This window comes from Ochlerotatus camptorhynchus, unplaced genomic scaffold, assembly GCF_037179485.1.
Source record: "Ochlerotatus camptorhynchus isolate MF236.1 unplaced genomic scaffold, CSIRO-AGI_Acam_v1.1 ptg000158l, whole genome shotgun sequence".
NCBI lineage: Eukaryota > Metazoa > Arthropoda > Insecta > Diptera > Culicidae > Ochlerotatus > Ochlerotatus camptorhynchus.
In genome coordinates, this window is record NW_027040648.1 from 418,830 (window position 1) to 446,652 (window position 27,823).

General features: G+C 41.4%; 1 protein-coding gene across 2 annotated transcripts; it reads left to right on the forward strand.

Annotated features, from left to right (window-relative positions):
- Positions 1-73: 73 nt before the first annotated feature.
- LOC135701373 (ribonuclease P protein subunit p40-like) lies at positions 74-26,241 on the forward strand. Of its 2 annotated transcripts, XM_065222148.1 has the most exons (4): positions 74-275; positions 23,188-23,329; positions 23,382-23,546; positions 25,552-26,241. In XM_065222148.1, the coding sequence occupies exons 1-4, from the start codon at positions 141-143 to the stop codon at positions 26,220-26,222; spliced, it is 1,113 nt and encodes a 370-aa protein (XP_065078220.1). In that variant the 5' UTR covers positions 74-140; the 3' UTR covers positions 26,223-26,241. The 2 variants fall into 2 exon arrangements, with proteins under 2 accessions (XP_065078220.1, XP_065078219.1); XM_065222147.1 differs by lacking the exons at positions 74-275; positions 23,188-23,329; positions 25,552-26,241 and adding an exon at positions 23,854-25,496 and having other exon boundaries at positions 23,458-23,546.
- The last annotated feature ends 1,582 nt before the right edge of the window (positions 26,242-27,823 follow it).

The window sequence follows — 27,823 nt, forward strand, 5'->3', positions numbered from 1 at the left end:
TGCACATTCTTGTTTATTTACAACCGCGGCTACGCGGCTTCAGGGAATCTGTAGCATTCTAGCCAAGCCAGATACAGTTTGCAATCGAAGAAAAAACATCGGATCAGAAGCCGTGTGAAAATTAAATTTGCTGCTTCAGAATGTTGTGTCCGGAAGTGTGGCGTTTTCCGGCACCGTCCCACGAAATCGTTCAGAAAACCGGCACCGTTGATTTGCTGAGGGAAAGGAAAGATCCGCTCCGGCAAGGGATTCGGTCGCATCATTTCAATCAATCGGTGAGTACCTACAAAAAAACCAGAACCAGGAGCCTCATTACGGAAATCGGACGAAGCGAATTTCACATGAAACGGATTCCCGACGAATGAAGCTAAAACAGTAGTTGAAATTTGTCTGATTTGTACACACGGTCGTTCAGATCGACTTCAAATCGAGTTGACTAAATTCCCATTTTGCTTGAAATTTAATCAATTTGACATTAAACTCAGTTTAATCATATCGAATGATTAAAAAATAAGCATCTGATATTAATCCCAGTTTAATCATGGTTGATTAGATTGTAGATTATCTTTTTTTGAATAAGTTTTAATCATTTTAGATTCTATTTTAATAATTTTTGATTGAATTTTAATCTCTTTTGATTATACATCAGTATTCAAAAATAATAAAATTTAATACTGGAAAGATTATTTCGATTTTAATCATGCATGACTATTGCCGAAGTAATCATGGCTTGGACTCAATAAGGTGAAGCGGGAAACTGCATACTTTTTAAGCTTTTATGATTTAATTTATCTTTGAGTGTAGGTTTACTCAAAAGTGAATTGAATTTTCAGGGCAAAAGCCGGGGAAAACTAGGAAAAACTTCTCGAATATGAGGAAACTCTACACGGCCAATCATACCAACTCAGCGACTGAGATTAATTGACTCAGAGAATTTTCTTTCCATACGAAATTTACTCAGATTTGGAAGAAACTGTAGTTACTCATAGTACCTAGCTTGTGAGTAACTGCAGTTTATTTCAAATCTGAGAAAATTTCGTATGGAAAGAAAATTCTCTGAGTCAATTAATCTCAGTCGCTGAGTTGGTATGATTTGCCGTGCAGGTTTGTCCAGGAAAAACTTCCTGAATATGAGAAAAGTAAAGATTGAATTCACTAAGCCTATTTGTACTACTCCAGGAATGAGTAAAGTTATCGTCAATTTTCCGGCAGCATTTTGAGGTTTTCCATAGGAATCAAGAGGCAAATTAACTCATCCCTGCATATCTGCACTTTTGGCGATTATGAGTGAACTAAACTCAAATTTGGGTCGTTCTCATTCGCCGTGCAGGAGTATACTATTGAAATTTCTCATATTCGAGCAGTTTTTTCCAGGAAAATTCAATTCGCTTTTTGGTAAATCCAAGCAGAGGTTTGAAAGAAATTAGGCAATAAATTTCAAATTTTTCTAACTTAGCATAAATAAGACACTATTTCCACGAGGCTCTAGAAGAAACATTTTCAAAAAACTGTTCCACGACATTGTTTGTGTGGTAGAAACTTCATTCGAGAAATTAAATTGACGTTACTATTACTCGAACCTCGAAACAGAACAATATTTTGAGATTTTTTTTTCTTCTGAAACCACGAGAAAAGTAGCCTAAATTTGTGTGTTTCATAAAAAATAGTAATTTGCTGGTCCAGTTTTGTGAAATCGACGCCAAAACTGCTTGACAAAGTGGTCCATTTTGAATACTTAAAACAGCATTTTCAAGATTGAGTAATCTTTTTAATGCTCCCCAAATATGGTTGAAGAATCCCTAACTACTCTGTGGTTGATTTGAATTTCTCCCAAATTACCCTAAGCTTCCCTGAAGTCATCTCCAAAGATCCTTTCTGAGATGTTCCCTGAGTCTCTCTGATATCCCTAAGGGGCTGTTCGTTAACTACGCAAACAGTTTTTTTGTGATTCTTGGGATATACGCACCGAGCAGTCCCAGTGGATCAAACAATCTCGCAATGAAGCAGAGCACTTGTCGCTTCGTTAGGATCTGGTCATCCGCTAGTGGTTGTATTGTGAACGAGAACTTTAAACAGTCCACGTTGGGAAGCCAGGTCAAACCCAATGTTTTCACCTCTGCATCCTGGTCCCAGTCGATCCCATTAGAATCCGGTAGCGCCAAATTCTCCTTCGGAATGTCTTCAAGAACAGTGGGACAGTTGGAGGCCCATTTTCGCAACTTGAATCCTCCACTGTTCATCATTGCGTCGATTTGTCGCCTCAATTCGACCGCAGATTCGACGTCATCCGCTCCAGAAATAACGTCGTACATATATACGTCCTCTTCTACTGCTGGTGCAGCCATCGTCACTTGCCAGCTGCTTCAACGTACGAGTCGCCAGATACGGTGCTGAGTTGGTGCCATATGTCACCGTCAGCAGTTCATACGCTACAACGCTTCCATCGGTTCCCAACCAAAGAACGCATTGTCCAAATCTGTCGGAACATCTTCTCAACGTCGGCTACAACCATCACCTGACGTGTACGACTGCGGAGAACGATTGACCGTAAGTCCTGTTGTACCACAGGTCCAGCATAGAGGGCATCGTTCAGCGAAATCCCAGAAGACGTCTTGCACGAAGCATCGAAGACCACCCTTACCTTGGTCGTGGTGCTTGACTCCCTGATTACAGAATGATGTGGCAGGAAACATCTTTTGACTGTCTCCTCCTCGTTATCGTCCACTGTTCTCATGTGACCGAGCTCGAAATATTCGGTCATGAAGTTGAAGTACTGCTTCTGAAGGTCTGGATCCTTTTCCAGTCGCCGTTCCACAGCTCGAAGACGTCGTAGCGCGATGTCTCTCGATTCGCCTAGTTCGGCTAAAACATTGTCGTTCTTAGGGAGAGTAACGGTGTATCGGTCATCCGAATTCCGTTCGACTGTGCGCTCGAATTGCTCTTCGCAGCGCGTCTCGTCCGGAGATAACTTGCTGACGGCTCCCACTTCCTCGCAGAACCAAAACCGTGCCATTAGCTCCTCCAGATTGCTCGATACCGACATGTTGCATAAATATCTCGCACCATGATTTGATGTAGGGACCTCACCTGTCACTATCCATCCGAAAACTGATTCGGTGAGTACTGGCAGACCGGTTCCCAGTGGAATCTCCCTTCCGGATGGGAAGAAGCTGAAGAAAGCTTGGATGCCCATAACCAAGTCGACCTTTCTCGAGCGGAAGAATTCTGAATCTGCCAGTTCGATGTCTGCCGGTATGTCCCATCCATTTGCCTGCACTGTAGAAGTAGGCAGACAAGCTGTGAGCTTCGACAAGACGAGAAAATCCATCGGTCCAGAGTACGACGAGACTCGAGACTTGACGACGGCTTGAATCTTTCGCTTGACCCTCGTTCCGGATTGTCCGATGCCCAATATTGAAATATCGACCTTCTGGCTAGCAACCTTCATCAACTGACTCAGACTTTCAGCAATGAAGTTGCATTCCGACCCGGAATCTAATAGCGCACGTGCCGGATAGCGAGAACCCTGGCTGTCCTCGATCACAACAACTGCTGTAGCCAGAAGTACCTGCGATGTCGTAAACTGCGCCGATGCTGTCTCGACCGATGCTGCATTCGCTGCCTTGGGATCAGAACTCGAGTCGTTCCGGTTGCCACTTTTACCCGAATTGGCCTTCTCGGGTGATCCATTCCTACTGCTTCTTCCTTCGCCCTTGAAGCACAGCGTTCTGTCGTGGTGTGGGTCGAGCCTTGCAGTTGCGACACAAGAACTTTGACGAGCAATCTCGAGCTAGATGTTCTCGCTTGAGACAGTTTCGGCAGAGTGACTGTGCTCGTAGAAACGACTCCCTGCTGGACAGCGACATTTTCAGGAAGGCTGGACACGTATGTAGTCCATGAACCTCCGTACACGATGGGCACTTAGCGGTATTCCATTGTACGGCGTTGTGGCTGACCTTCGGTGAAAACGACTTCCGTTTGGGTTGTTGCGGCTCGTTTTTGAGTTCTGCCTTCGCTGGTAGAGACTCGAGGATTTGAATTCTCCGTTGTAGGAACTCCTGCAAGTTCTGTAGAGTGTCTTGCTCCTTAGCGGACGCGTGTTCCTCCCAGCCACGTCGAGTGACTGGATCCAGACGAGAACTCAGCAGTTCTACCAGCAGCAAATCCTTATATTCGGCACGGTCGAATCCATCAGCCAATCTGTGGAGATCCGTGACCGACTCCTTGGTGAGTGAAGGTAGTTTGACCAGCGCTTGTACCTGTTTCCTCTTTAGTAGCTTACTGTTGTTGAAACGTTTTAGCAACGACTCCCTATTTTATAATTGACGTTAGTTACGGTTACGGAGCGACTAGCGCCTTAGCTTCGCCTGCTAAGCAACCTTTCAAATAGTGAAATTTCTCCACATCCGGAAATTCTGCTTTCTCATGGATCAAGGGCGTGTATAGATCCCTGAAACTCAGCCAGTCATCGATGTCTCCGTCGAAAGTCTGCAGCTTGATTTGCGGCAGACGTACACGGTCCATTGTACCACTCCGTGTTGACTGGTTTAGTGCTGATTCTTCCTGGAACTTCTTGGCCTTCTCCATCAAGAACGATTTCGCATCGTAGTAGCGATTCTCGAACTCCAGTTGCTCCTTTTCGACAACCTTCTTGCTCTTCGTAGTCCTCATGAGATTCGATCTCCCAAGAAGTCTCACTAATTTGCTCCCACAACAAATCTATACGTTCAAGGCGGACATTGACCTGACTAGCTGTTGTACCCTCTTTATAATACCTAACGAACTGACTAATGTTGTTTAACGACGCTCGAAGACCCTTGAGTTTTGACTTCAACATCTTCAAGGAGTCGGTTGACCTGGTAATCTTCGTTGACATGGTTGTTGTTGGAGAATCACGGTACAGAAACGAAGAACCAAGAGCCTGTCGTAAGTTGGTAGGTACTAGTGATGCGAAGCATGTTTGGCGAAACGTTGAAAGATCCGAGAATCGGAAGGAATCGGCGATGTAGTATGCAAATTGTCTGCTTCGGCTGGACATATAGTGTTCAACTCACCTGTGAGAAGAACCAGTGGTGCTACCGAAGCCAGATAGCAGTAAATTCCAAAACTGTACACCTCAAAACGTTTGATCGGGAATCTCGGATTCCAATTCGAGCCAGTGAAGAGCGTGCGAAGGAGTGGAAAAGCGAAAATTTGCTTCAAAATCACGATAACTTTCCTTTCGAACCACGAAGTTGTAAAGCCTTACGGTAACAAGTTGGTAGATCGTATCGAAATCCAGGGCAGCGAAGGAGAAATGTACCAATGTAGTATCACAAGAGAGCCTGCTTCGGCAGGACATATACTTATTCTCACCTGGAGAACTACAGATGGTGCTGAACGTCACGCAGGATGTAAAGTCCGAACACAACCTTCAGGGCTTGCGTTCGTGAATGAATTGACTTAAATAGTTCAAATAGCATCGAAAGGTTGAATATTTATTAGGTGTAGAATCAATAAATATTTATGTATTTACCTGGCCGAGATGACCGTTGCACGATGCCCGAGCCTGAAAGCGTGATGTGATGCCGTCCTTTGTCTGGTCATAAGGAAAGTAGCACCAGAATCGTCGTCTACCGTCCACAATCGCCATCGAATTCCTCCAATGGTGCCCGAAACCGAGTTCTTCGCGAACTGATTCACCACTTCGAAGTCCGTAAGCACTCGTCGATTCGGCAACAATAACACAAGTCGAAATGTGGGTGTTAGTTGGGAAATTTTGTCGCTTCGGCGGACATATACCAGTTCTTACATACCTGAGTGTTAGTAGAACAACGCTCTGGTTGTCCTACAATCCTGATGATCGTCGAAAGTGACCGAGTAGAGCCAATATCCACATATGGAAACTGGTTGCACTAGCTGGAGACGATTCTGTTGAAGGACGATGGCGACCTTCCTCTCTGTTCCACAGCTAGTCGATGATTTTCAGCGATGGTGGTTTTTCCGACGCAGGATAATCTGTCGGATTTTACTCGGCTACTGACCAACGCTTTTCTCCATACAAAGTCAAAGGCCCCGAATCCATGTGGGGTGAAGCGGTGTTTGCTGCAGTTTACTTAGTCAACAGGAGTCCAACCCGCGCAACCCGGACAAAGCCAATCTGGCAAAACTTAGAGTTTTCGGATGCAAGAACCTTGATACGACAACCATGAAGCACAGCGAACGGGAGCGCAGGATCCCCTGTAAGTTGAAGTTACATCATCAACAGATGTCATTCAAGCTTTCGATGAGCCAACCTGCGATCAATCAGTCAACGAACTGGAATGCTCGTGCACCGATACGAACCTACGACGTAATTTTTGGCCGTACCGATGAACGTAACTGGTTTCAAGCTGTGGAAGACGAGTTGAACTCCATGAACGAAAACGACCCCTCGAAACATAGGAAAATCCACGAACCCCTCATTTAATTTTATCTGTCAAATCTTCATAGCGAATCAAAACAAACATTGTTTGTACTAGAATTTTGACTAGAATATCGTTAATCGATTTGCTTGGGACCAATAGGCTAGTCAAGTAGTGAGCCAATTTTAAATCGTTAGTTTCCACCGGTTGATCCTACCATCTTCGGCAGAAGGCCCACCCCGTACAACGACCGTCAATAATTAGTCAACCATGGTCCTAAACCAGCCCTTCTGGGAGCCGGCGGAGGAAACGGATTTGCACCGAATTTTTCACCGCCCGAGTTTCATCCGTCGGAAAACTGAAAACCAACACCGGTCTGAACACACGTCGGACTGATGAAAGACACACCGCTGACCCCAAAACGCACCAGTCAACTTCATTCAGCCAGCACAGCAACAGGGTGAAGTCATGATGGTCTACGGACAGCCATCACCGATAAGCAGTTCAATCTGTTCTGCCTGTACGAAAATGTTGTCAGGATAAAGTTCCTCAAGACCACAGAGGGTACCGCCATGGTCCAGATGGGAAACACCATTGCAGTCGAACGCAGCATCCAGTACTTGAACAACATTCCAAGCGGAAATGATGGTATCAAAATTCAGATTGCATTTTCCAAGCAGAACTACTTGTCAGAGCCGGACAATTCGATCAGCTTCAAGGACTACAGCGCCTCCAAGAACAAATGCTTCCTTTCCCGAGCAAGACTCTCCACTTCTTCAATACCACACCCGCTATGTCCGAGGATCTGCTGCTGACTGCATTCACCACCAAGCACTGCCAGCCGTTGCAAGTGCGAATGTTCCCGCTGAAATCTTTACGTTCCTACTCCGGATTGGTCGAGTTCCCGAGCGTAGCCCTGGCGGTGAACACCTTCACGAAAAGCAAGCAACACCGCGATCGATCACAAACGCACAAAATTCTCGTTCATTATGAAGCTGTGCTTCTCCTCGTCCAAGACGATGAACGGTGTGTGGAGCAACGAGAACATGGAAAACATGGGTATGGGCATGGCATCGGCACCTGGCAATCCAACGTTGGCAGCGGCCGCGATAGCCTCCACCATGGCAGCAGCGTCCGGTGGTGGGATGCCCATTTCGATGACGAGCAGCTGTCTCAAACACGATGAACCAATGTAAGATGGAGTCCATGTCCTTAGAAGGAAAGCAACAGCAACGACGAGACCAGGGTTGTGTTTTGAAAAAAAAAACAAATTAATTATATTGTGGCAACATCAATAAAAAAAATTTAGCGGCGCCGGTGGTGTAGTGGTAAGTGTGATTACCTCTCACCCCAGCCGGCCTGGGTTCAATCCCAGTCGGCGCCGCCGGGATGTTCTGAGGCATAACATCTCTGATCACGTCTAAAGCCGTTGGTCCCCGGTTCATTAGTTGATGGATCGATAGGTAGGGTCCAGGTGTGGTAGCTGCCTCCCTGGCGTCGGTAGCATTGGTGCTCAGCACGGAAAACAAAATCGACGGAAAACAAATCAAGGAACAAAAAAATAAAATAAAAATTGACACATGCACACTACGCAGGCTAAAAAAAAAAAGTTCAGTGTTGCCAGTAACTTTAAAGATCAGGAAAATTGTAACCATGGGTGCCAAACAGTGCCAATGACTGTGCCCAAGCTTGTTTTTCACACACTGTGCGGAGTGACCAACTCCTTGGTATGATCCTAACGGCTACCGCTTATGGGATGCGGAAGCTAGGCAGCTATTTATCTCAAGAAGCAACCGGAAGTGCCGCTGACAGTTGTGTTGTACCTTACGATCTAGAAGTTGAATTCAACGATGAGCAACAAAACGAAGCAAGTTTGACGACACCACAAACCGAGAAAGAGACGAAAAATCTGAATTAGAGTGTCGGATCTGGTGACAACGATGATGATGTGCAGCTTTCGAGCCCAGAAGCGCTCCCTTCGCAACAAGAACTTGGTTGGAACCTTTGCACGGTAAGATGAAGATGGCAAACCTGCATGTTATACAGCGCGTCTAGCAGCCAAGGGCTTTCAACAGAGGCATGGATTGGACTACACTGAAACTTACACTCCAGTAGCAAAAATGGCTACGATTCGGAGAAATGAAGAAATCTTTATATGGATTGCAGCAAAGCCCACGCTGTTGGAACAACAAGTTGAACGAAGTACTCTTGAAGGAAGCATTTTCACGTTCCGAACACGATTACCATAGAGGTGATGATGATGATGATGGTCCCACCTCTTACCCCTACAAAGGTTTGAGCTGGATGATTTATCTTTAAGATAATTGAATATGACATTTTAACCAGGTTGGCAAACAAAATCGAACTGGTTTCAGTTACAGATATAGATTCCTTCTAAAGTTTACAGTTGCTTCACAGCGATATAAATGTGGAAAAGCTCAGGCGTCCACCTCTTAGTTCGCCTTTTTGTCCACCTAAAATATTCATAAGTATTACAAGCAATCAAGAGTTAATGAACAATCAACAAAGCATCCTATTACACTAGTAACCCCGCAATCTGATGCTATCATAATTTTCAGCAATGTCAGGAATGCTCACTAACCCCTAACATTTGCCAGAAAACTTACTACTAACTCAAGGTATCTTTCAAATAAGCTTCAAAATTGCATTTTTTTTATCAAATGTTAAATTCAGTCCTCTATATCCGTAATACGCGCGCGAGGCTCAAACCTTTGTAGACTACTTTTTGTTTTAATTAATCTACTATAAAATCAAATATTAAAAATCCATCATCACCCTCGTGGCGAACAGAAATAGTTTTTGCAGTGCTACAATAATTATTAAAAAGTCGTTATGACAGCTATCCATATAAAATAATCCGTTAGAGATAACTTCGTCAAGATACATAATTTGTCAATTCATAAAAAAATCACGGGATAACTGTTCAAAAGACAGTTTTAACGTGTGAAATGCAGTGTCTTTTAAATTCTGTAAGTGTTGCTAAACGTTTGATATGTCTAGGCATCGAATTGAAAACATTTATTCCTTTATAATATAATGAATTTTGTGAAGCACAAGTCAAGAAATGTGGTGTTCTTATTTCAACCGCGTTTCTAGTATTATATCTATGAAAGTCACTTCCTCTTTCAATTCGATCACACAAATATCGAGGCAGCAAACCGTTAACTACTTTAAAAATGAACACCATAGTCAAATATACAATTCTTTGCTTCACCGACAACCATTGTAAGGCGTCTAACATCAAAGTTGAGGAAGTGAATCTATTACATCTCAAAATCAAACGCATTATTTTATTCTGCAAGCGCTGTAATCTCGATATTTGTGTTGCATTGGCCAGAAATAAAATGGAAGGGCAAAAGTCAAGATGAGGAGAGATGATTGATTTGTATAGCTGTATTTTACTGGCAATAGTTAAATCGTTTTTCAGTCGACATAGAATTCCATACTTCTTGGCAATTTTCTTGATGACATTGTCAATGTGAGAGTTGAACTTAAGTGTGTCATCAATAATCACGCCAAGATATTTAATCTCCCGAACGCGATCAATAGTCTCATCATCAATTACAACAGAGACGTTCTCATTTACTCGATTCCGCGAAATTACCATAAATTTAGTTTTACTTGTATTCAATTTTAACTGCTTATACTTCAACCATCTACTTAGAGAACGCAAATCTTCATTCAAGTGTAAAACGGCATCATCTAAATCCTTAGCTGCAATGAATAACACAGTATCATCTGCAAAAAGATTAATGTCGCAAAATCGTAAAACACGTCGCAAGTCATTAATATACATAATAAATAACAGGGGCCCTAATACACTTCCCTGGGGCACTCCAAGATTATTCCCCACGGGACTGGAAACAGAATCATTAAAAACAGTCCGTTGAGTTCTGTCAGACAAATAGCTTTCAAACCATTTATATGCAGTACTCGTAATTCCAAAGCGCTTGATTGATCTTAACAATAAGGGCCTAGAAATTGTTTCAAAAGCGCGTTTAAGATCCAAAAAAACAGCAACAATCGTATCTTTACACTCCAAGTTATTTTTCCACTTCGCTAATACCAAATTCAACGCGGTTTCACAAGAATGACCTTCCCGATATCCCGATTGTTCTGGTATCAACAAACTATTACTATTTAAATACTCCAACAGCTGACCTTTAACAACAAGTTCTAAAATTTTCTCTAATGTGTGCAACATGTTGATGGGACGAAACTCTTCGGCTTTAATCGTTCCAGCAACTTTTTGAATAGGGACCACTAAGGATTCCTTCCAAATTTGTGGCACATGTCCAGTTTGTAATGATTCATTAATAAGGTCCAGCAAGATGTGGCCAATGACATGAAAGCAATCTTGAATAACTCTAGCATTAACATTTTCTACTCCAGCCGATTTTCCTAATGAAAAACAAATAACTCTAAGTTCATCTAATGTGATTGGGTGAAAAACTTCAAATCTACAACTACTATTAACTGGCTGTTTTATTTCGTCAGGTTCATCGACCAATTCAATAGATTGATTAATCAATGAAACGCTATCTACGAAATAATCATTAAACTTAGCTGCAATTACTTGTTCTGACTGTTCTAATGTGCCATTAAAAGTTATGGACCGCGGTTTGCAATTACTAGGTTTTAATAAAGATTTCAAAATTTTCCATAACTCTTTGCTGTTGTTTTGATGCTGATCAATCTTCCTTTGAACATATTCACAACGAGTTTTCTTTATCGATTGTGAATACTTATTACGCGCGATTGTGTACCTAGTCCAATGATTGTCATTATTAGATCTACAAAACTTTTTGTACAATTTGTCCCTTTTCCGTTTAAGACGCAAAAGATCCAAATTGTACCAGCTGTTCGAGTTTTTCAAAGAAACAAACTTTTGCTCAACTAGTTGATTGGTACACGTTTTCAAAGCGTTATTAAGAACAGCTGTAGATTCATCTAAGTTACCGGCCGCGAATGGAAAATCCAGGCTTCTCTCAACAAGATTCGAAACAGCTTGCTTCGAATATTTCCTCCAGCACTTCAATTTTACAAAATTATCGTTATCGTTAACATGGTCTAAGACATTAATCACTAAGGTCTCATGATCGGTTATTTTCAAATCAGTATCCGTAACTGAACAAATGGAATCAAAATTGGAATAAACGTGGTCAATTAAAGTTCTACTGTGCCTGGAAATACGCGTATACTCATTTACCGTTTGCTTTAAATTAAAAAACTCAGCTAAACGCTTCAAATGATTCGAATTATGGTTATCACGCCAATTAATATTAAAATCACCAGCCAATATATTTAATTTACTAGAATCAAGGAATGTCTCAAACCAGTTCTCTAAAACTTCAACAAAACGCTGGTCACTAGAACTGGGAGAATGATACAAAACACCATAATTACCCATCTTCATGCCACGTACAACTGTAATGCCCAAGAACCAGTTGCCATCAATAACTTCGTTGGTACGAAGGTTGAATTGAACTGATTCTTTGACATAAATAGCAACACCGCCAGTGTGTCTAGAATGTGATAAACAAGCAGCAACAATATATCCCGGAATACTATACTGATCAAAAGCTTCAGTTTCTACAATATGAGTTTCAGATAAGAAAACTAAAAGAGGACGTTTTTCCTCAACAATCTGACGTAATGCTACGTAGTTTGTTGACAACCCCGCAATATTCAAGTATAAAAAATCGAATTGATTCACATTCCTGGAACTTGGCTGCTATTTATTGAAACGCAAGCTGCTTTTCTTCTGATCAAAAAGTCTTTTATAAAGCAAACATTCCGAGCTAAATGCGGCATGGTTGACGTCCAAGTTCATTTTTCGTTCTTTATTCGTTTTCAAACAATTAATACATTTCAATACAGTTGACGTACACTCCGACGTTTTGTGTTGTTGGCTGCACCTAGAGCATCTATCACAATTTTTGCAATCCATGCTCTTGTGTCCAAATTCTCCACATTTGAAGCATCTCAACACATTAATCGCGGGAACTATCGAGCACCGATCAAACCCTACATTTACTTTTTTCGCACATAACAAACATTTATAAGTTTCGACATCGACTTCAATTACAACACTAAACTTGTTATAAGTGAAGCGTGGATTTTCAAACATGTTCACTACTTTAACATCATTTATAGCGATGTCTTCATTTTGACTTTTTAAGTAGTCAATGAAGACATCGGAGGAAAACTGATCGCTCATGCCCACTATTTTTAATCTTGGCACCGAAGTGGGAACAACAGCACTATATTGTTCACCCAGATTGCTTTCAATACCAGTTTTTACATCATTAAGATTAGCTCCTGTTGCACACTCAACAATAATAGAGCCATCTTTACCATTCCTAAAATTACTGATTTTGTGTGTTTTTGGATCCAACTGAGTTTTCAAAAACTTACGAGTATCTTCGCAAGCTTGTTTGGACTCTTTTGGTTTGATCACAATGACCGGACGAGTCTTACGATTACTCTGTTTGTTACTGTTACTGTTAATGTTACTGTTACTGTAACTCTAAGATCAGAAGGTCCCGAAGAAACGAGCTCAAATTTATGGCTCAGCTCTGGTACTATCTTCGGTCCCAAGCTAATCAATGCACCCCTCGAAACATAGGAAAATCTACGAACCCCTCATTTTATCTGTCAAACTTTCATAGCAAATCAAAACAAACATAGTGTAGTACTAGAATTTCGACTAGCATGGGGTACGTTAATCGATTTGCTTGGGACCAATAGTCTAGCCAAGTAGTGAGCCAATTTAAAATCGTTAGTTTCGAATTGATTGTTGCTACGAAGCAGCCATACCGAGAGTTACTGGGAAGTATCATGTTCACAATGCTGTGCTATCTTCCAGAAATCAGCTACTCTATAGGATACCTAGGTAGAAATAAGCAGAATCTAAAAGATTCCCATTAGCATACTTAGAAGTAAATCGCTCGCTATTTAAAAGGCAAAAAGGACATGAAGCTCCTATCCAGCTTTCCATGCTCGGTAATGGCGGTCTGTTTGTATGAATAAATGTATCCTTCACTGTGCTTTTTGACACTAACTGGAGGGCGTATGTTGTTCCATTTTCTTCTGTTCCTGGGAGAGGGAAAGGGAGGGGTCAAAATCGGAACATCCAGATAGTGTCAAAACGCACAGTGAAGGATACATTTATTCAAACCAACATGCCGCCATTACCGAGCATGGAAAGCTGGATATATCAAGAAGGGTAATTCAACTGCTCTGCTGGGATTTGCCAACGCGGATTGTGCTACAGATGCTCTAGACAAAAAATCGGTATCCGGATTCGTATTTCAAGTTTTTGACAGTACAGTTTCGTGGCACAACAAGAAACAATAGACGGTGGCCTTATCATCTACGGTGCGCTAAGCAATGGCTTCGCATATCGATTTTCGATCTCTAGCCGTCACCCCGATTCCAAAAATATCCATATTGATGGGTATTTGACAGTATTTACTACTTTCTCTGCAATTCTTGGATTCCAAAATGGCGATTTCCAGCCTCTAGACGTCATCCCAACTCCAAAAGTATATCAGGGTGTCTACTACCTGGAAAAAACATGAAAAACCGGGAATTTACAGGGAATTTCATTTTTTTCTGGAAAAACCTGGAATATTCAGGGAATTCTGGTTCCACTCAGGGAATTTTCCAATTATCACTTCATTCGTAATTCAAAAGAAGTTTTTCGTTCAGTTTCTCGAAACGTTTCTTAAGGACACTGAACTTGACAAGCATCTGACAGCTAAGACAACGTGTGCGAACGAGACAAGTTCATTCAGAGTGTCTTGTCACGCTCGCTCTTCGCTGATTTGTATGTGGAGGATCAAAATCGTCGTAAAAAGGAAACAGCCGAAAAAGAGAGACTGGCAACCGTCAAAAGGAAGCATACGAAGCAGTGTCTGTTTTTATCATTTAGCATCACATGCAAGGAGTATCGCTTCAACCCAGTGTCGATGAATTGCGTTTGTTTTGAACATCTTCGTAGTTACGAAACGAGCGAAATGAACAAATGAGTTTATTATACATCAACGAATACGCGTTTGTTGATATTCACCAGTGCTCGATTATCAAACCCAAAATTGTCAAAATCAGAAGTGATCCTCAAAAGCAAAATAATCAACGAAATTTTGGGCAAAATGATTATTTTGAATATTGTCGACCACACTGCCTAAATCATCGATATTATCATCAGTTCAGCTTGAGGCAATAATTTGCCGTCGACTTATGTCTAAAAACCACGTTCTTCAGCGCTATATTTGTTTAAAATGAAAATAATCATTTTGCATTTGATCCTCAATATCATCCCGACCAAGATGAAGACGAAAATCAATATTTACAACAATAGAGGCGATAATGAGAATCCAGCCACGAATGAAGAAAAACAAACGTTATTTTTGATACTCAGAGGTTGCCTAGATCAAGGGAATTTGTTTATATCAAAATTCAAATTCATGCAGGTAGTTGGTCTATCTGTAAAGGTTTTCTTCATTTTCAGCTAAATTGAGTGTAAAAGAAAGGATTTTTATCAGCACTGATACGAAGCATGTATTGTATAAGAATAAGCATGCCAGACAGCAGGTCTGAGACCCAACATAGAATTTGTTTTTGAGCTTCAGAGAGGGTCGGAGATCTACTGAGAAATTTGTTGAGCTTCAGGGTAGTTCGTAGATCTTGAGAACAGAACTACAAACAAATTAAAAGTTATTAACAGAAATTCATAAAAACAAAATCACAAGAGAGGTCGTAGATCTTCAGATAAATGTTCAAAGAAATTTTCAAAACTTCAAGCAAGCAACAATAATTTCAAATCAATTTGTAAAACTATAAGCGAAATTTTACAAATCTTCAGGGAAATTCGCATAACTTCAGACAAGTCAAAGAATCTACAGTGAAATATAAAGTATTTCACAGAAGTTTGGAGATCCTCGAAACATTATTCAACATCACAAAAGTTCGTAGATCTTCAGAACAAAGCTACAGAACTTTGAACTTCTGAAAAAATCACAAAAATCTCAGAAATGTTAATGGATCTTCAGTAAAAATTGCAGAACTTCAGGGATTTAAAAAAATAAATATTTACACGATTTCAGGAAAATTAGTAGATCTTGAGAGAGACATTTAAAACTTCAAAGAAGCTCAAATATTTTCTGATAAATTTTGACAACTTTAGGTAATCTTCATGGAAATTTTCAAATCTTCAGGGTAACCCTAGAGGAATTTACAAAACATCAGAGAAGTTTGCAGATCTAATGAGAAATTTATGGAGCCTCAAGTTTTTTTTGTAGATCTTGGGAATAGAGCTACGGAGCTTAAGACAACTTTACAGAACTTTAAAGATATTTGCAGGAATTTGACGGAAAGTTGCACAGTTTCACACAAATGTGAGATCTTCAGAAAAATTCGTTAAATGTCAGAAAAGCACCTCAATTCCAAAAACAAATCGCAGCGAAGTACAAAAGTACAATATTTTGCAGAACTCCATGGAAGTCGGAAATAGATAAATCTAAAGAACTTTAGAGAAGTCCGTAGACCTTAAGAGAAGTTTGTAGAACGTCAGAAAATTCGTACGTTTTTAGAAAAATCTGCAAAACTTCAGCAAAACTCGCAGATCTTCGGGAAAGTTTGCCGATCTTTAGATCAAGAATCCACAAGAAACCACAAAGATCTTTAGATCAAGAATCCACAAACTTTAGAAAAGTTCGGAGATCTACTGTGAAATTTATTGAACTTCATGGCAGTTCGTAGACCTTTAGAGCAGAAATACAGTACTTCAGAAAACTTTACAGAATTTGAAATAAATTTTAGGAACTTTAGAAAAGTTCAGAGGGTAGGTCGTAAATCTACTCAAAAATTAGCAGATGTTTAAATAAATTTTCAGAATTTTACTGCGGTTCTTGGATTTCGAAAGACATTCACAGAACTTCAGGTAAGTTCGCTGATCTTTAGAGATATTTGCACAGCTTCAGAAAAATTAGAAAAACTTCAGAATACTTGCTAAAACTTCCGGAAAGTTCAAAAATTTCTAGATAATCTTTTAATTCTTTAGAAAATTATATAGATGTTCAGAGATATTTGCAGATATTCATTGAATCATGAAAATCTGCAGAGAATATTACAGAACTTTCGAGAAGTTTGTAGATTATTAGAAATGTTGTGAACATCAGAGATAATTGTTGATCTTCAAGGATCTTAAATCTTCAGGGATTCAGGAACTTTGTAGATTTTTAGGAAAATTTGCTGAACTTCTGAAGAACACACAGAACTTCAAACAAATCTGTAGAACTACCAAAGATGAATACTAAGATGAAACTGTCGGAAGAAAAACTTTCTATTTTAGTGTCCTCTTTCACGGTCCCTTTCATCCAATGAATACCCCCCGTATTCAAGGTAATTTTGTGGTTTTGCTGCCCCCTCGGTAGAGATGAAATTTTGCGCTCATTTTTATCAAAACAAACACACCAAAATCAGAGGTGTCCCATATTTTAATTACTCGATTAACAACTAATCAATTATTTTTTGATCGCTGTGCTGCCATTTTTTCACCAATGAGAGTGCAGCACATGTTTGAAACGATTGGTGCTGATCCTCTGGAGAAGTTAATGCTTATATCGGCATGATATAACCGATTACAAATATTCTACTCTTCGGTTCGTTAATCGATTAATCGATAATTCGAATGAAAATCGGCCATCACTAGATGAATGTGAAACGTCATTTCAAATATAAGGACCGTACATAAATAATGATACAATTTGAAAGGGACCGGGGCTCATCACAAATTATGTCCAAACGGTAACTGAAATAAACACGAGTGTTCACCGGTTGGAACCAAGGTTGCAAAGACTCATTTCAGCTAAAATAATGTTTTTCGGAATAATAAAACCAAAAGATGGTATGATGACATGTTTTACTTGTAACTTACAAGAAGAGGTTACAAAGTATGCGTTGGAAACATAAAACCTGTAAATTTTGCTTTCTATGAGTCACAATCAGCGATTTGCTGATCGCTGAGTGAGTGAGTGAGTGAGTGAGTGAGTTTGTGAAAAATCGCTGATTGTGACTCTCATGAAGTGAAATAAACAGGTTTAATATGTCAAACACATTCTTTGCAACCTCTTCTTGTATCCTACCAATTCAAAATTTGATCATGGCATCTAATTATTTCATAATTTAGAAAAACATTGTTTTAGCTGAAATGAGTCTTTGCAACCTTGTCCAACTACCGAGACATTTGCAGATTGTCAGCAAAGATTGTTGATTTTTAAGGAAATTTTACCGGAGAACAGAAACAAAACTTCAGGGACGTCAGAAGGTTTGAAGACCTTGCAGAATTGAGTTGTTAACAGAAATTTTCAGAACTCAAGGAATCATGTATATCTAGTGAGAACTTTTCCCACTAGCTTGTCTAAAGTTGGTATCGACATCCTGGCGAAGTTTTGAAATTCATTTTCATCTTCATATCGCAGCTCTTCATGGACAAGATGAGCCAAATCCCTGCCGGTGTTCCTCCTGAGCAACCATTTCCTACTCCACAAAGTTCACCTTCTCTTTCTCATTTTATTTAAAATAATAAAAGCAAATACGTCTGCCGAAACTAGAGCAATTTTCCGGTAATTCATGATGGAAGTATTTACTTTTGATTCCTGATACAGTTTTGTTTTGAAATCTAAATTGGCAGTTCTTTCGACATGTGCAAGCAGTGTGAACACCAGGGTTCGATAAAATAATAATGTGTATAATTTGTATGCACCTGGAATTTTTTTCATCCGACCTGGAAAAACCTGGAAAAATCAGGGAATTTGATTCCTTGGATTGAGTAGACACCCTGTATCTCTATTGATGGGTATTTGATGTATTTCCCACTTTTTATGAAACCAGAAGCTGCTATCTTGGATTTCAAAATTGCGTCGGATATCAATTTCTGGCTTCTTGACATCACCTCGATTCCGAAAATACCCTATTGTATTTGCCACTTTTTTTTCTGAAATCTGGAGCCGCGATCTTGGATTTAAAAATGGCAACTGGTTAACAGGGTTGTTAATCGATAACTCGATAAAGTCTTTTCGTTAACGCCTGCTATGCGCATTTCCCATTGCAGACGTTATCGAGTTATCGATTAACAACCCTGCAACGGATATCGATTTTCAGCCTCTAGACATCATCCCGATTCCAAAAATATCTATATTGATGGATATTTGACAGTATTCCCCACTTTTCTGAAATCGGAAGAGGCCATCTTGGATTTCAAAATGGCGCTGGATTGCGATTTTCAGTCTCTGGCCTCTGACGTATTTCCCACTTTTTATGAAACCAAAAGCCGCCATATTGGATTTCAAAATGGCGTCGGATATCAATTTCTGGAATCTTGACATCATCCCGATTCCAAAAAAATACCCATATTAATGGGTATTTGACAGTATTTCCCACTTTTTCTAAAATCTGGAGGCGCTATTTTGAATTCTAAAATGGCTTCGAATATCGATTGTCGATCTGTAGACGTCGCCCCGATTCCAAAAATACATATTGATGTGGGTATTTGACAGTATTTCCCATTTTTTCTGAAATCGGCAGCGGCCATCTTGGATTTCAAAATGGCGTCGGATATCGACTGTCAGCCTCTGGTCATCATCCCGACTCCAAAAATACCTACCTACCTGTAATGTTCCGACGCTCATCAAATAGAGTATTGATCGCTTCGTTTTTCTTCTGAAATCGGTTGGACTAATGCCTTCTTCAGACTACACAGTTGGTTATAGCACAGACAAACAGACATAACACTCATAAGTTGTTCATCGAACAAGTATTTAGCGGTCAATTTGAAAGTATCTCAGTTGGTAGTACCATGTAGTACTGCCACCTGTGGCGCGCATAGTAAATTCCTTTGCGATTGACGTTTACACACTACCGCCATCTGTTCAGCGTACTACCCACCACAGTTTACTCAACAGAGGGCGGTAATGTTTTAGCGACGATGTTTTACAATGAGAAATATTCAATGTGTTATGTCTGTTTGTCTGTGATTATAGATTATAGTATCGTCAAGAAAAATGTCTTCACGATAGCGATGTTATAACTCTCCAGCGTCTTTCCAGCGCGTTTAAACTTCAGCTGCTCTCGGAAGCGTCAGACATAAGATACGACACTCGTTCTAACATTGAAAATCGACAATAGTGAACAAATCAAAACCGCTTTTCTAAAGTTCAAGTTTAAGAATCATTCCTCTAAAGGAGCAATAAGCACTGTATGTATCATGAGAGAGAGAGAAGGATTAGTATTTTCCATTTAATTCCACTACTATTTGCTTATCCTTGACAGATACGCGTATTTCGTCTACAATGTGCAGACTTCTTCAGTGTCTTGTACTAATACTCGACTGAAGAAAAACATCGCATTTACCGAATATATATTAACACAGGTACATTTTCACTTAGAAACTAGGTAAACTTAAATTTAATTTTCTATAGCAACAGGTACTCCGCTGCTTACTCGTTGATGTGTCCTAGGTAGTAACTTGAAAAGCCATGTGTGTCCGTTTCCTTGAATTTTGTTGACACGTTGTTTGTTGATCTCGAGGCTTTCTGCAACATCCAATTTCCATGGTGTAGATACGGTTAGTAAAATCGTGATGTCCTCCGTCGATAGTTGGTCTTAGTCTGTGAAGATGTGTTCTGCAACCTTTGATTTGAAATCATATGTTAGGCCTTTTTCCTCTTGCTTTTTGGCTTTATTGACCTCCGCTATATGTCCTTTAAATCTAGTTGCTAAAGTTCTCTTGGTTTGTCCTACATATACTTTGTTACAATGATTACAGCTTATTTTATATACACCTGCTTTACCTAAAACATTAACTGGGCCTTTAGTGGATCCTAACAATGATTTCAACTGGTTATGTCTACTGGTGAAAACTAAATCTAATCCGAATTGTTTTAACTGTGGGTTAGCTTACAAGTAATATCTTGATCAAATGGAACGGACACTCGTTTCAATGGTTCAGGTGCTGCGGTGAGGGTTGTAAATAATCTCCTTTGTAGAATTCTCGCTTTTTTATCGATGATTGCCTGGATTGTGGTCTCCTTGTATCCGTTGAGTCTTGCTGTTTCGAAGATGTACTGTAATTCCTTAACCTTTCCTGTATCGCTGAGTGGAAGAGTCTGCATTCGGTGAATCATGTGGTGAAAGGCGGCCATTTTCTGCTGGAACGAATGGGTGGGTATAGGGGATAACTCTTTTGGTGCTTGTTGGTTTCCTGTAAATTTCGTATTCAAGCGAGGAAGATGATGACGATTCCCTGATGACTAGAAGATCGAGAAATGCGAGTTTCCCGTCTTTTTCTATCTCGTGAGTGAATTTGATATCCTTATGAATTCTGTTGATCTCATCTAAAATTTGTGGAAGGGCTTCCCGTTTAACTACGCTGAAGATATCGTCAACAAACCTCCACCAACGGTTTGATAATAGTCCTTTCTCCTTCAGGATTGTCTCCAAGTTGGCCATGAAAAGTTCACACAAGAAGGGGGATAGGGGGTTTCCCATTGGGGCTCCTTTCGTCTGCTTGTAGAAGTTACCTCGGAAAGAGAAGTAGTTCTCTTCCATACAAAGGCGGGTCAGCTTAAGGTACGTCCGAACCTTGTTTCTCCATGCTGCATCCTCTCGTTGTGTTAATAGCCAGTCCTCCAAATGGTTGATCGCTTCCTTGACCGGTACGCTGGGAAAAAGAGCTGTGACGTCAAAAGATACCATAATCTCGTCCTCGTTGATGTCTCCTGAAGATTGTAGTTTCTGGGTGAACTCCTGGGTGTTACTAACTGCTTTACTCTGGAACTGATTCGGCATACTCTGGAACTCTTTGACTAGCCACTTCGCTAGTTTGTGGGTGGGGGAACCAACTGCAGACACGATCTCTCGCATTTCATTTCCTGGTTTGTGGACTTTGGGAAGACCTTTGATCCTGGGTAGAATGGGATTGGGTTCCCGTATACGACCTGCTCCATCTCCTAATATCGATTTGCACTCCTTCAGTGCTTTCTCCACGCGTTTCACTATGTTCTGTAAGGGGTCTACTCGAAGCTGTCTATACGGTCCGTTGTTAATCTTCGTTGTCATTTGATTATCGTAATCGTCCTTGTCCATGATAACGACCGCGTTTCCCTTGTCTGCCTTTACGTAGTATACTGCTTTACTTTTTAGCTCATTTACAATCCGAATTTCTTTTTCGTTGGCGCGTCCGTCCTGTCCGTCCTTGATTATGTTCGATGTGATAGTCCTAACCGTATTCTGTGATGTTGTTGGAAGCGTCTTGGTAATCGCTGTTTCTACGTCAATGATGATCTGCTCCACGTCTGGCTTGGTTGTAACCGCGTATCCTAGCCCCTTGTTGAGGTGTGTCAATTGTTCTTCCGTGAATGCGGTCGTCGATCGGTTGACAACCAACCCATCAATGGAGTGAACCCTCGGCGTCGTGGTGATGGTTGATGGGATCTGCTCACCCGTTCGGTGTGTCGTCCGTCTCCGTTGAGACTCCTGTCGTAGTTTGTTTAGCTTCCTATCCTGCAGCTTCCGTTTCCTATCCGATTCGCACTCCTCTGCTACCTTGGCCCTAGACAGAAACTCCTGGAATTTAATTGGATACTCCTTGGCCAATTTGAGACGTAGATAATAACATTCCAAAACCTTCATGTCCAGTTTGCTATATAGCCGTCTGATGCTATCCTTGATGAACTCTGCTTCCATCCTTTTTACTACGCTGGGTGGGGTGGGTGTCCGTACTTTAATCCTATGGCTTATAGGTATAACCTTATATTTTTGGCATTTCTTCAGAAATGCTACGTCCTTGTGAAGCGATGCGATGGTTTTCTTCAATCCGATGAATTTATTTGGCTCCGACGGCTTGGTTGCCATGATGAATCCTGATGAATGTGGGCGTCTTAGTGGAATACCTGTATAATGAGAGAGAGAAGGATTAGTATTTTCCATTTAATTCCACTACTTTATTTGCTTATCCTTGACAGAAATACGCGTATCTGTCAAGGATAAGCAAATAAAGTAGTGGAATTAAATGGAAAATACTAATCCTTCTCTCTCCCATTATACAGGTATTCCACTAAGACGCCCACATTCATCAGGACTGTATGTATCGCCGCTTTTCTTAAGATCTTATCAATTTTTTTCCTTGGACCGATTCCACAACAGTTATCGAAAGGCTTAAGGCTACCCCCACTACCTGAACTACGTATGTTGTCAACCGGTTTTCCAAGATCTAGCACATAACACAGTGATGTAGTTGAACAACAACAGTTTCTTCTCGCGCTGAGTTGATCGCTGTTGTCCTCAAGTTGCTATTTTTTCGTGTGAGACAGGGGTGAAAGTGAACATTTTGAGTCATGTCTATACCTTTATGAAATCGCACTTAATAACACATCTCGCCTTCATCGTTAGAATTCCTTACCGTTAACCATCGTCATAAAAGTTCTTACAGTTCTAAAAACTGAAGCTTCCACCCATCCTCATCCCAATGGGAAAAGCGACACATCTATTTTTATCTTCTTCAAATCAACTTTCCTATACCAACAACAACAACGCGAAGAGGAGAATGGGCATGACAATAAATCTCACTCCTCTCCGTTTACATGTATACGGCGTCGGCCCCAAGGAAAAGCCGATCATATGCGATCATTGCGCAATAGCCGCTCACCATCGCTCTCGTCAGATCCACTTCACAGAAGAGACTGACGATTTTCTTTCATTCGGAAAACCTTCCCCACAGATAACGGTTGTCCTACCGGATGTGAGCAGCATACCGACCGAACTGGAAAGCGCCCTTGCCGACAGCGATCACTATCTGGTGCGTAACATATCCCTGCAGGCCCTGATCAACCGGTCGTTCATCGAAGGATTCGTCAAAAGAGGTTGGTGCCAGAAAATGAAGGTGAAAATTTGGATTGAGATGGTCTCTTTTAGGAAGCTTCTACGCAGTATCTTTCCGCACCCGGCTGGACACGGACGACTGTGTCGCCGTGACGCCAATCGGAACTTTGGTGCTCCATCTGAACAAGGAAACCTACCAGACGCTCGGTCTCGACGGTCGAGTATCGGAGTTTGCCGGCAAGCGAAACAGCAAATACGGTAAGTTAAAGAATCATTTCGAGAAGCGATTGAGGAGGGGTTCAAAGAAGGAGGAGTGGATGATTTCACTCTCATTTTTTTCGGTTGTTTTGGGTCACGTTTACAAAATCACCTTTGCCGCGGGTGACGCAAAATATGATTTGAGAGGAACGCCATCTCCCTATACACAATTTCAAAACAGTACACACACGTAAAAATAGAACATATGATTGGAATTAAGATCTTCAAAAGCCTTCGGTTTGAACTCCTCGCAGTCGAATCGATTGTGTTGCAATTGGTATTGATGGCATTCCATACCCGCCCGTAGCTTGAACGATCGATCATGCCCAGACTGGGTCAACCGGTTCGGCTCGAGAAGCTTGCCCTCAAGGGCACCGCCGTATGGCTTTGTCATATTGCCGAACTCCTAATGCCGACGATGCTCGTTCTGAGCAAACAAGACAGCCACGAAGGGCAAAGCTTTCTGAAATCGATCGTTTTTGAGCTACGCGATGACTACGATCACTGTATCCCGGGGCATTTGTATGACGAGTTCGGGAAGGAGTTGATCGCTCAGATATCGTGTCTGATCGTACGGATCAAGAAGGCACTGGACATTCGGACGTCCATGACAAATTTCCTGTGCCAGATGAACGTGGCCAACTCGATGGCGGAGGTTTTGCTGTCGCGGAAGCTACAAGCCATGCAGATTGATGAGTTACCAAAGACGATGCGGCATATATTCTACTCAAAGATGAGCGATCTGAAGGGATTGCGATACTTAAGTCTGGGCTCCATGAGTGGAGGCTGGAAAACTGAGGACATGGCGCCTACCATTTTGAACGGGTTGAGCACTATGAAGAATTTGACTGGATTGACGCTGAACTACGACTGCACGGATATTATACTCCGGGCGATGATCAAGAACTGTCCCAACCTGGAGTACTTGGACATTTCAAACTCCAAGTATGTCACAAATGACAGCGTTGAGATTCTGGCCAAACTGAAAAAGCTGAAAGTAGTTATTCTTATGCGAACTGATGTGACCCTCTCCGGTATGATCGAGCTTCTTGTCAAGGCGAAGAATCTCACCGACATCGGTCGGTACGATCAACTGGGCCGTTGTCTGGAGTTTATCGAACAGAACTATCCGGAAATCAATCATTTGAAGTTGCAAAAGTTCGAGACCCGCTTTGCGACAACTCGCCACATTCAGCTTCTGGCAGAACTCTGCCCGGACATGCGCCACGTGTCCATCTTCCACAACATGCTTCTCATGGACCTGATGACGCTAATAGCCATCAACAACCTCGCCGAACTGTATCTTCTCTCGTGTGACTTCTTCGCCGATCAAGTTCGAGACGTGCTCCAAGTCAAAGGATGCAACCTGACCCACTTGCATCTGGAACACGTCGAACAGATGGACATGAACGCTCTGGTCTACATCAGCCAGTACTGTCCGGACCTGAAAACGCTTTCCCTGTACAACTGTGTCATGATCCCGTCTACGTCGGTGTTCCTTAGGCAATATGCTATCCCACCGTTTATGAACCTCGAACGGCTGGCCTTCATATGCGAGTGCCCTTTCCAACATCTCGAATTTATCCTCATGACTGCGTTGAAACTCAAATTCCTTCAAGTCGGAACGCTAGCCTACACTAGTGACGAGATGTTCGAGCGGATCTTCCTGCGCAATCCCCTGCAGTACTTGGAGGACGTTCGGATTATCCACTCGGACGAAATGACGATCGAGACGGCGTACCGATTCGTTGAAAACTGTCCCAACCTGTTGCTGTTGAACGAGCTCGAGTGCTGGAAGAAGGTCAAGGACTACGAACTGATGCAACTTCGGCAGATGATCAAGGAAAGGAACTATGCCGTCCATACGGCACCTCTCAGAAAATATGCTCAAGAGTGAATCTTACTTTTAGACTTAGTATGTTGTTGCACATTTGTATATGAGAAGCTATATGTTAAATAAAAATATATATTCTGTTTCTAATTCACCCTTTCTGGCTATCGACAGTGGTCCACATCGATCTACTCGCGCTCCAGCCGGAAACCAAACACTTCAACCGGGTTCGAGAATGTCTCGGTCGGGACTGTCTGGGTCGGTTCGATCTGCAAATCTCGTGGACCCCTCCGAAGGCGGCGGAGGTCTGCCCGTCATCGGTGGCCAAGTATTTTGCGGATTTGGCGTTGTCCGACAGGGAGATTAAGGTGGAAGTGATGCCGACCTTGATCAAGGCACACCAGGAATACGGGCTGAAGGTTCCGTTACTCAAGCTGACCGGGCAGGACGGCGATAAGGAGTACTGTAGTGGAGGTGAGTTGGTTGAGTATATGGGAATGCTGGCGCTGTCGTGCAATACGACCGAGGAGGAATATCTGAACTCGTACGATTTCTGTGGCGAACGGGTGGAGATCGGCAATGCCAAGGTGATGCATTGGAGTGGATTCTTTACGCCGGGCCAGGTCGAGGCCATGTACAATGCCATGCGGAGGGCTTTGGAGGTGGTTCAGAACGTCCCTTGGATGGGAATGTACGTGCAGGGATTTTCTCACAGTCCGGTTAGTTTCGGAATGCGGGAGAATTACTTCCACACGGACGGAGAGAATTGCTACACCATCGTCATGAATCCCAGTGGGGAGTACCTCTGGTATCAGGTGGTGCGGAACAATAAAATACCGAAATAAATACGGGTAGCGCACTGTATCAGATCTGCTTTATCGACGTAGAGAAGTCCCTGCCGGAGGAGAAGCTTTTTGTACTAAACCTTTGGGTTCAAGATGAGGGAAATAAACAACAGGTTGGATTGGTGAATGGTGAGTTTGTGTTTGTGTGAAACTTGGGAAGTTCGTAACTTGAATGATGAATCGAGTGGTAGCTTGCTCGCTATTCTTTAGACCTTGTACAGACATACAAAGTCAAGAGCAAATTTTCATTACGTCGAATGTAACAAAGGTAAACAAAGTCGAGCTATCAGTGTCAATCGATTCTCCTGCTATTACACTATATACTGTCCGAATATAGGATCAAATCCCATTTTTAAATTTATTCACCAGTCAAATTGCTTTTTGACGTAATCACCTTCCGATCAAAATAGTTTTCGATGTTACTTAAGTCACCCAATTTCTATGGAGATGCCGTTTGACTTAAGTAACAGCGCTGAGAAACCCGTGAAAAGTATACGTTCGTCGTTTCGCTTTCTCATTATTAAAGTGAATAAATCGAACTGTTTGTTGCTAAGATGATTTCGGTGGTCCTAAAATGATGAATGGGCTGCACGTAAGGAGACGTAATTGACAATTCTCCCGAATATCCTGGTAAATACACTTTGACTTAAGTAACAATAGGGGCCACCAAACGACGTATAATAACTTTTGACTAAAAAACCAGTATTTTTTAGTATGAAAGCTAGCGATTTGCATTTGTATGATTAAAACCCTGCTAAATATGTTAAACATTGCTATCACAATGAGATTATATGTGTTTACTTGGAAATAGGAATAACTTTTCGGTCATCAAAACAAAACTTTATTTTTCTCGGATTGGTGCGAATGTTACTTACGACATAATGAAAATTTGCTCTTGAAGTATACTATGTTGTACCATAGAGGTAACTCTAAAACCACAGACAAACAGACGTAACTCTTTGAAAAAGTTTTTCTTGAAAACATAGTCACCCCTATTCTGTATTTCGTTTCGAACGAAATTCTCATACAAAAAATATTTTTTTTGTATGAGAATTTCGTTCGAAACGAAATACAGAATAGGGGTGAGTATCTCAAAACATATGAGCTCAGTAACGACATCTCTCGGGTTTCTCGCGGAAAACAAGCTTGCTCGCTAGCTCGCAAACAATATTGCATAAAAGTTCCATAGAATGTATAGAAACGTCAAAGTGATCCGACGCCAGCGCTGCGGCGAGTAGTTCGCGGAACTGATAATATTCAAATCAACCGTTAAATGCATGAACGAAGATACACAATGAAGTGTTACGTCTGTTTGTCTGTGGTCTTAGAGTTACCTCTATGGTTATAACATGTTATAACGGTTGTCAACTAATTACAACACAGAAACCACCATCAAGATAGCGCTATAACATGTTATAACCATAGAGGTAACTCTAAGACCACTGGGTCCCGAAGAAAATCATTATTATTTTTGGCTCACTCAGTACCAGAACAACGGTCCCAAGCAGTCCCAAGCAATTTCACTCACCCCTGCATGTTCTGCATGAATCCACACACCCCTGATGTTATCTGTCAAACTTTCATAGCGAATCAAAACAAAC

Coding starts and splice junctions, on each gene's coding strand:
- LOC135701373 (XM_065222147.1), top strand. CDS start 23,869: ATGCCCAGACTGGGTCAACCGGTTCGGCTCGAGAAGCTTGCCCTCAAG.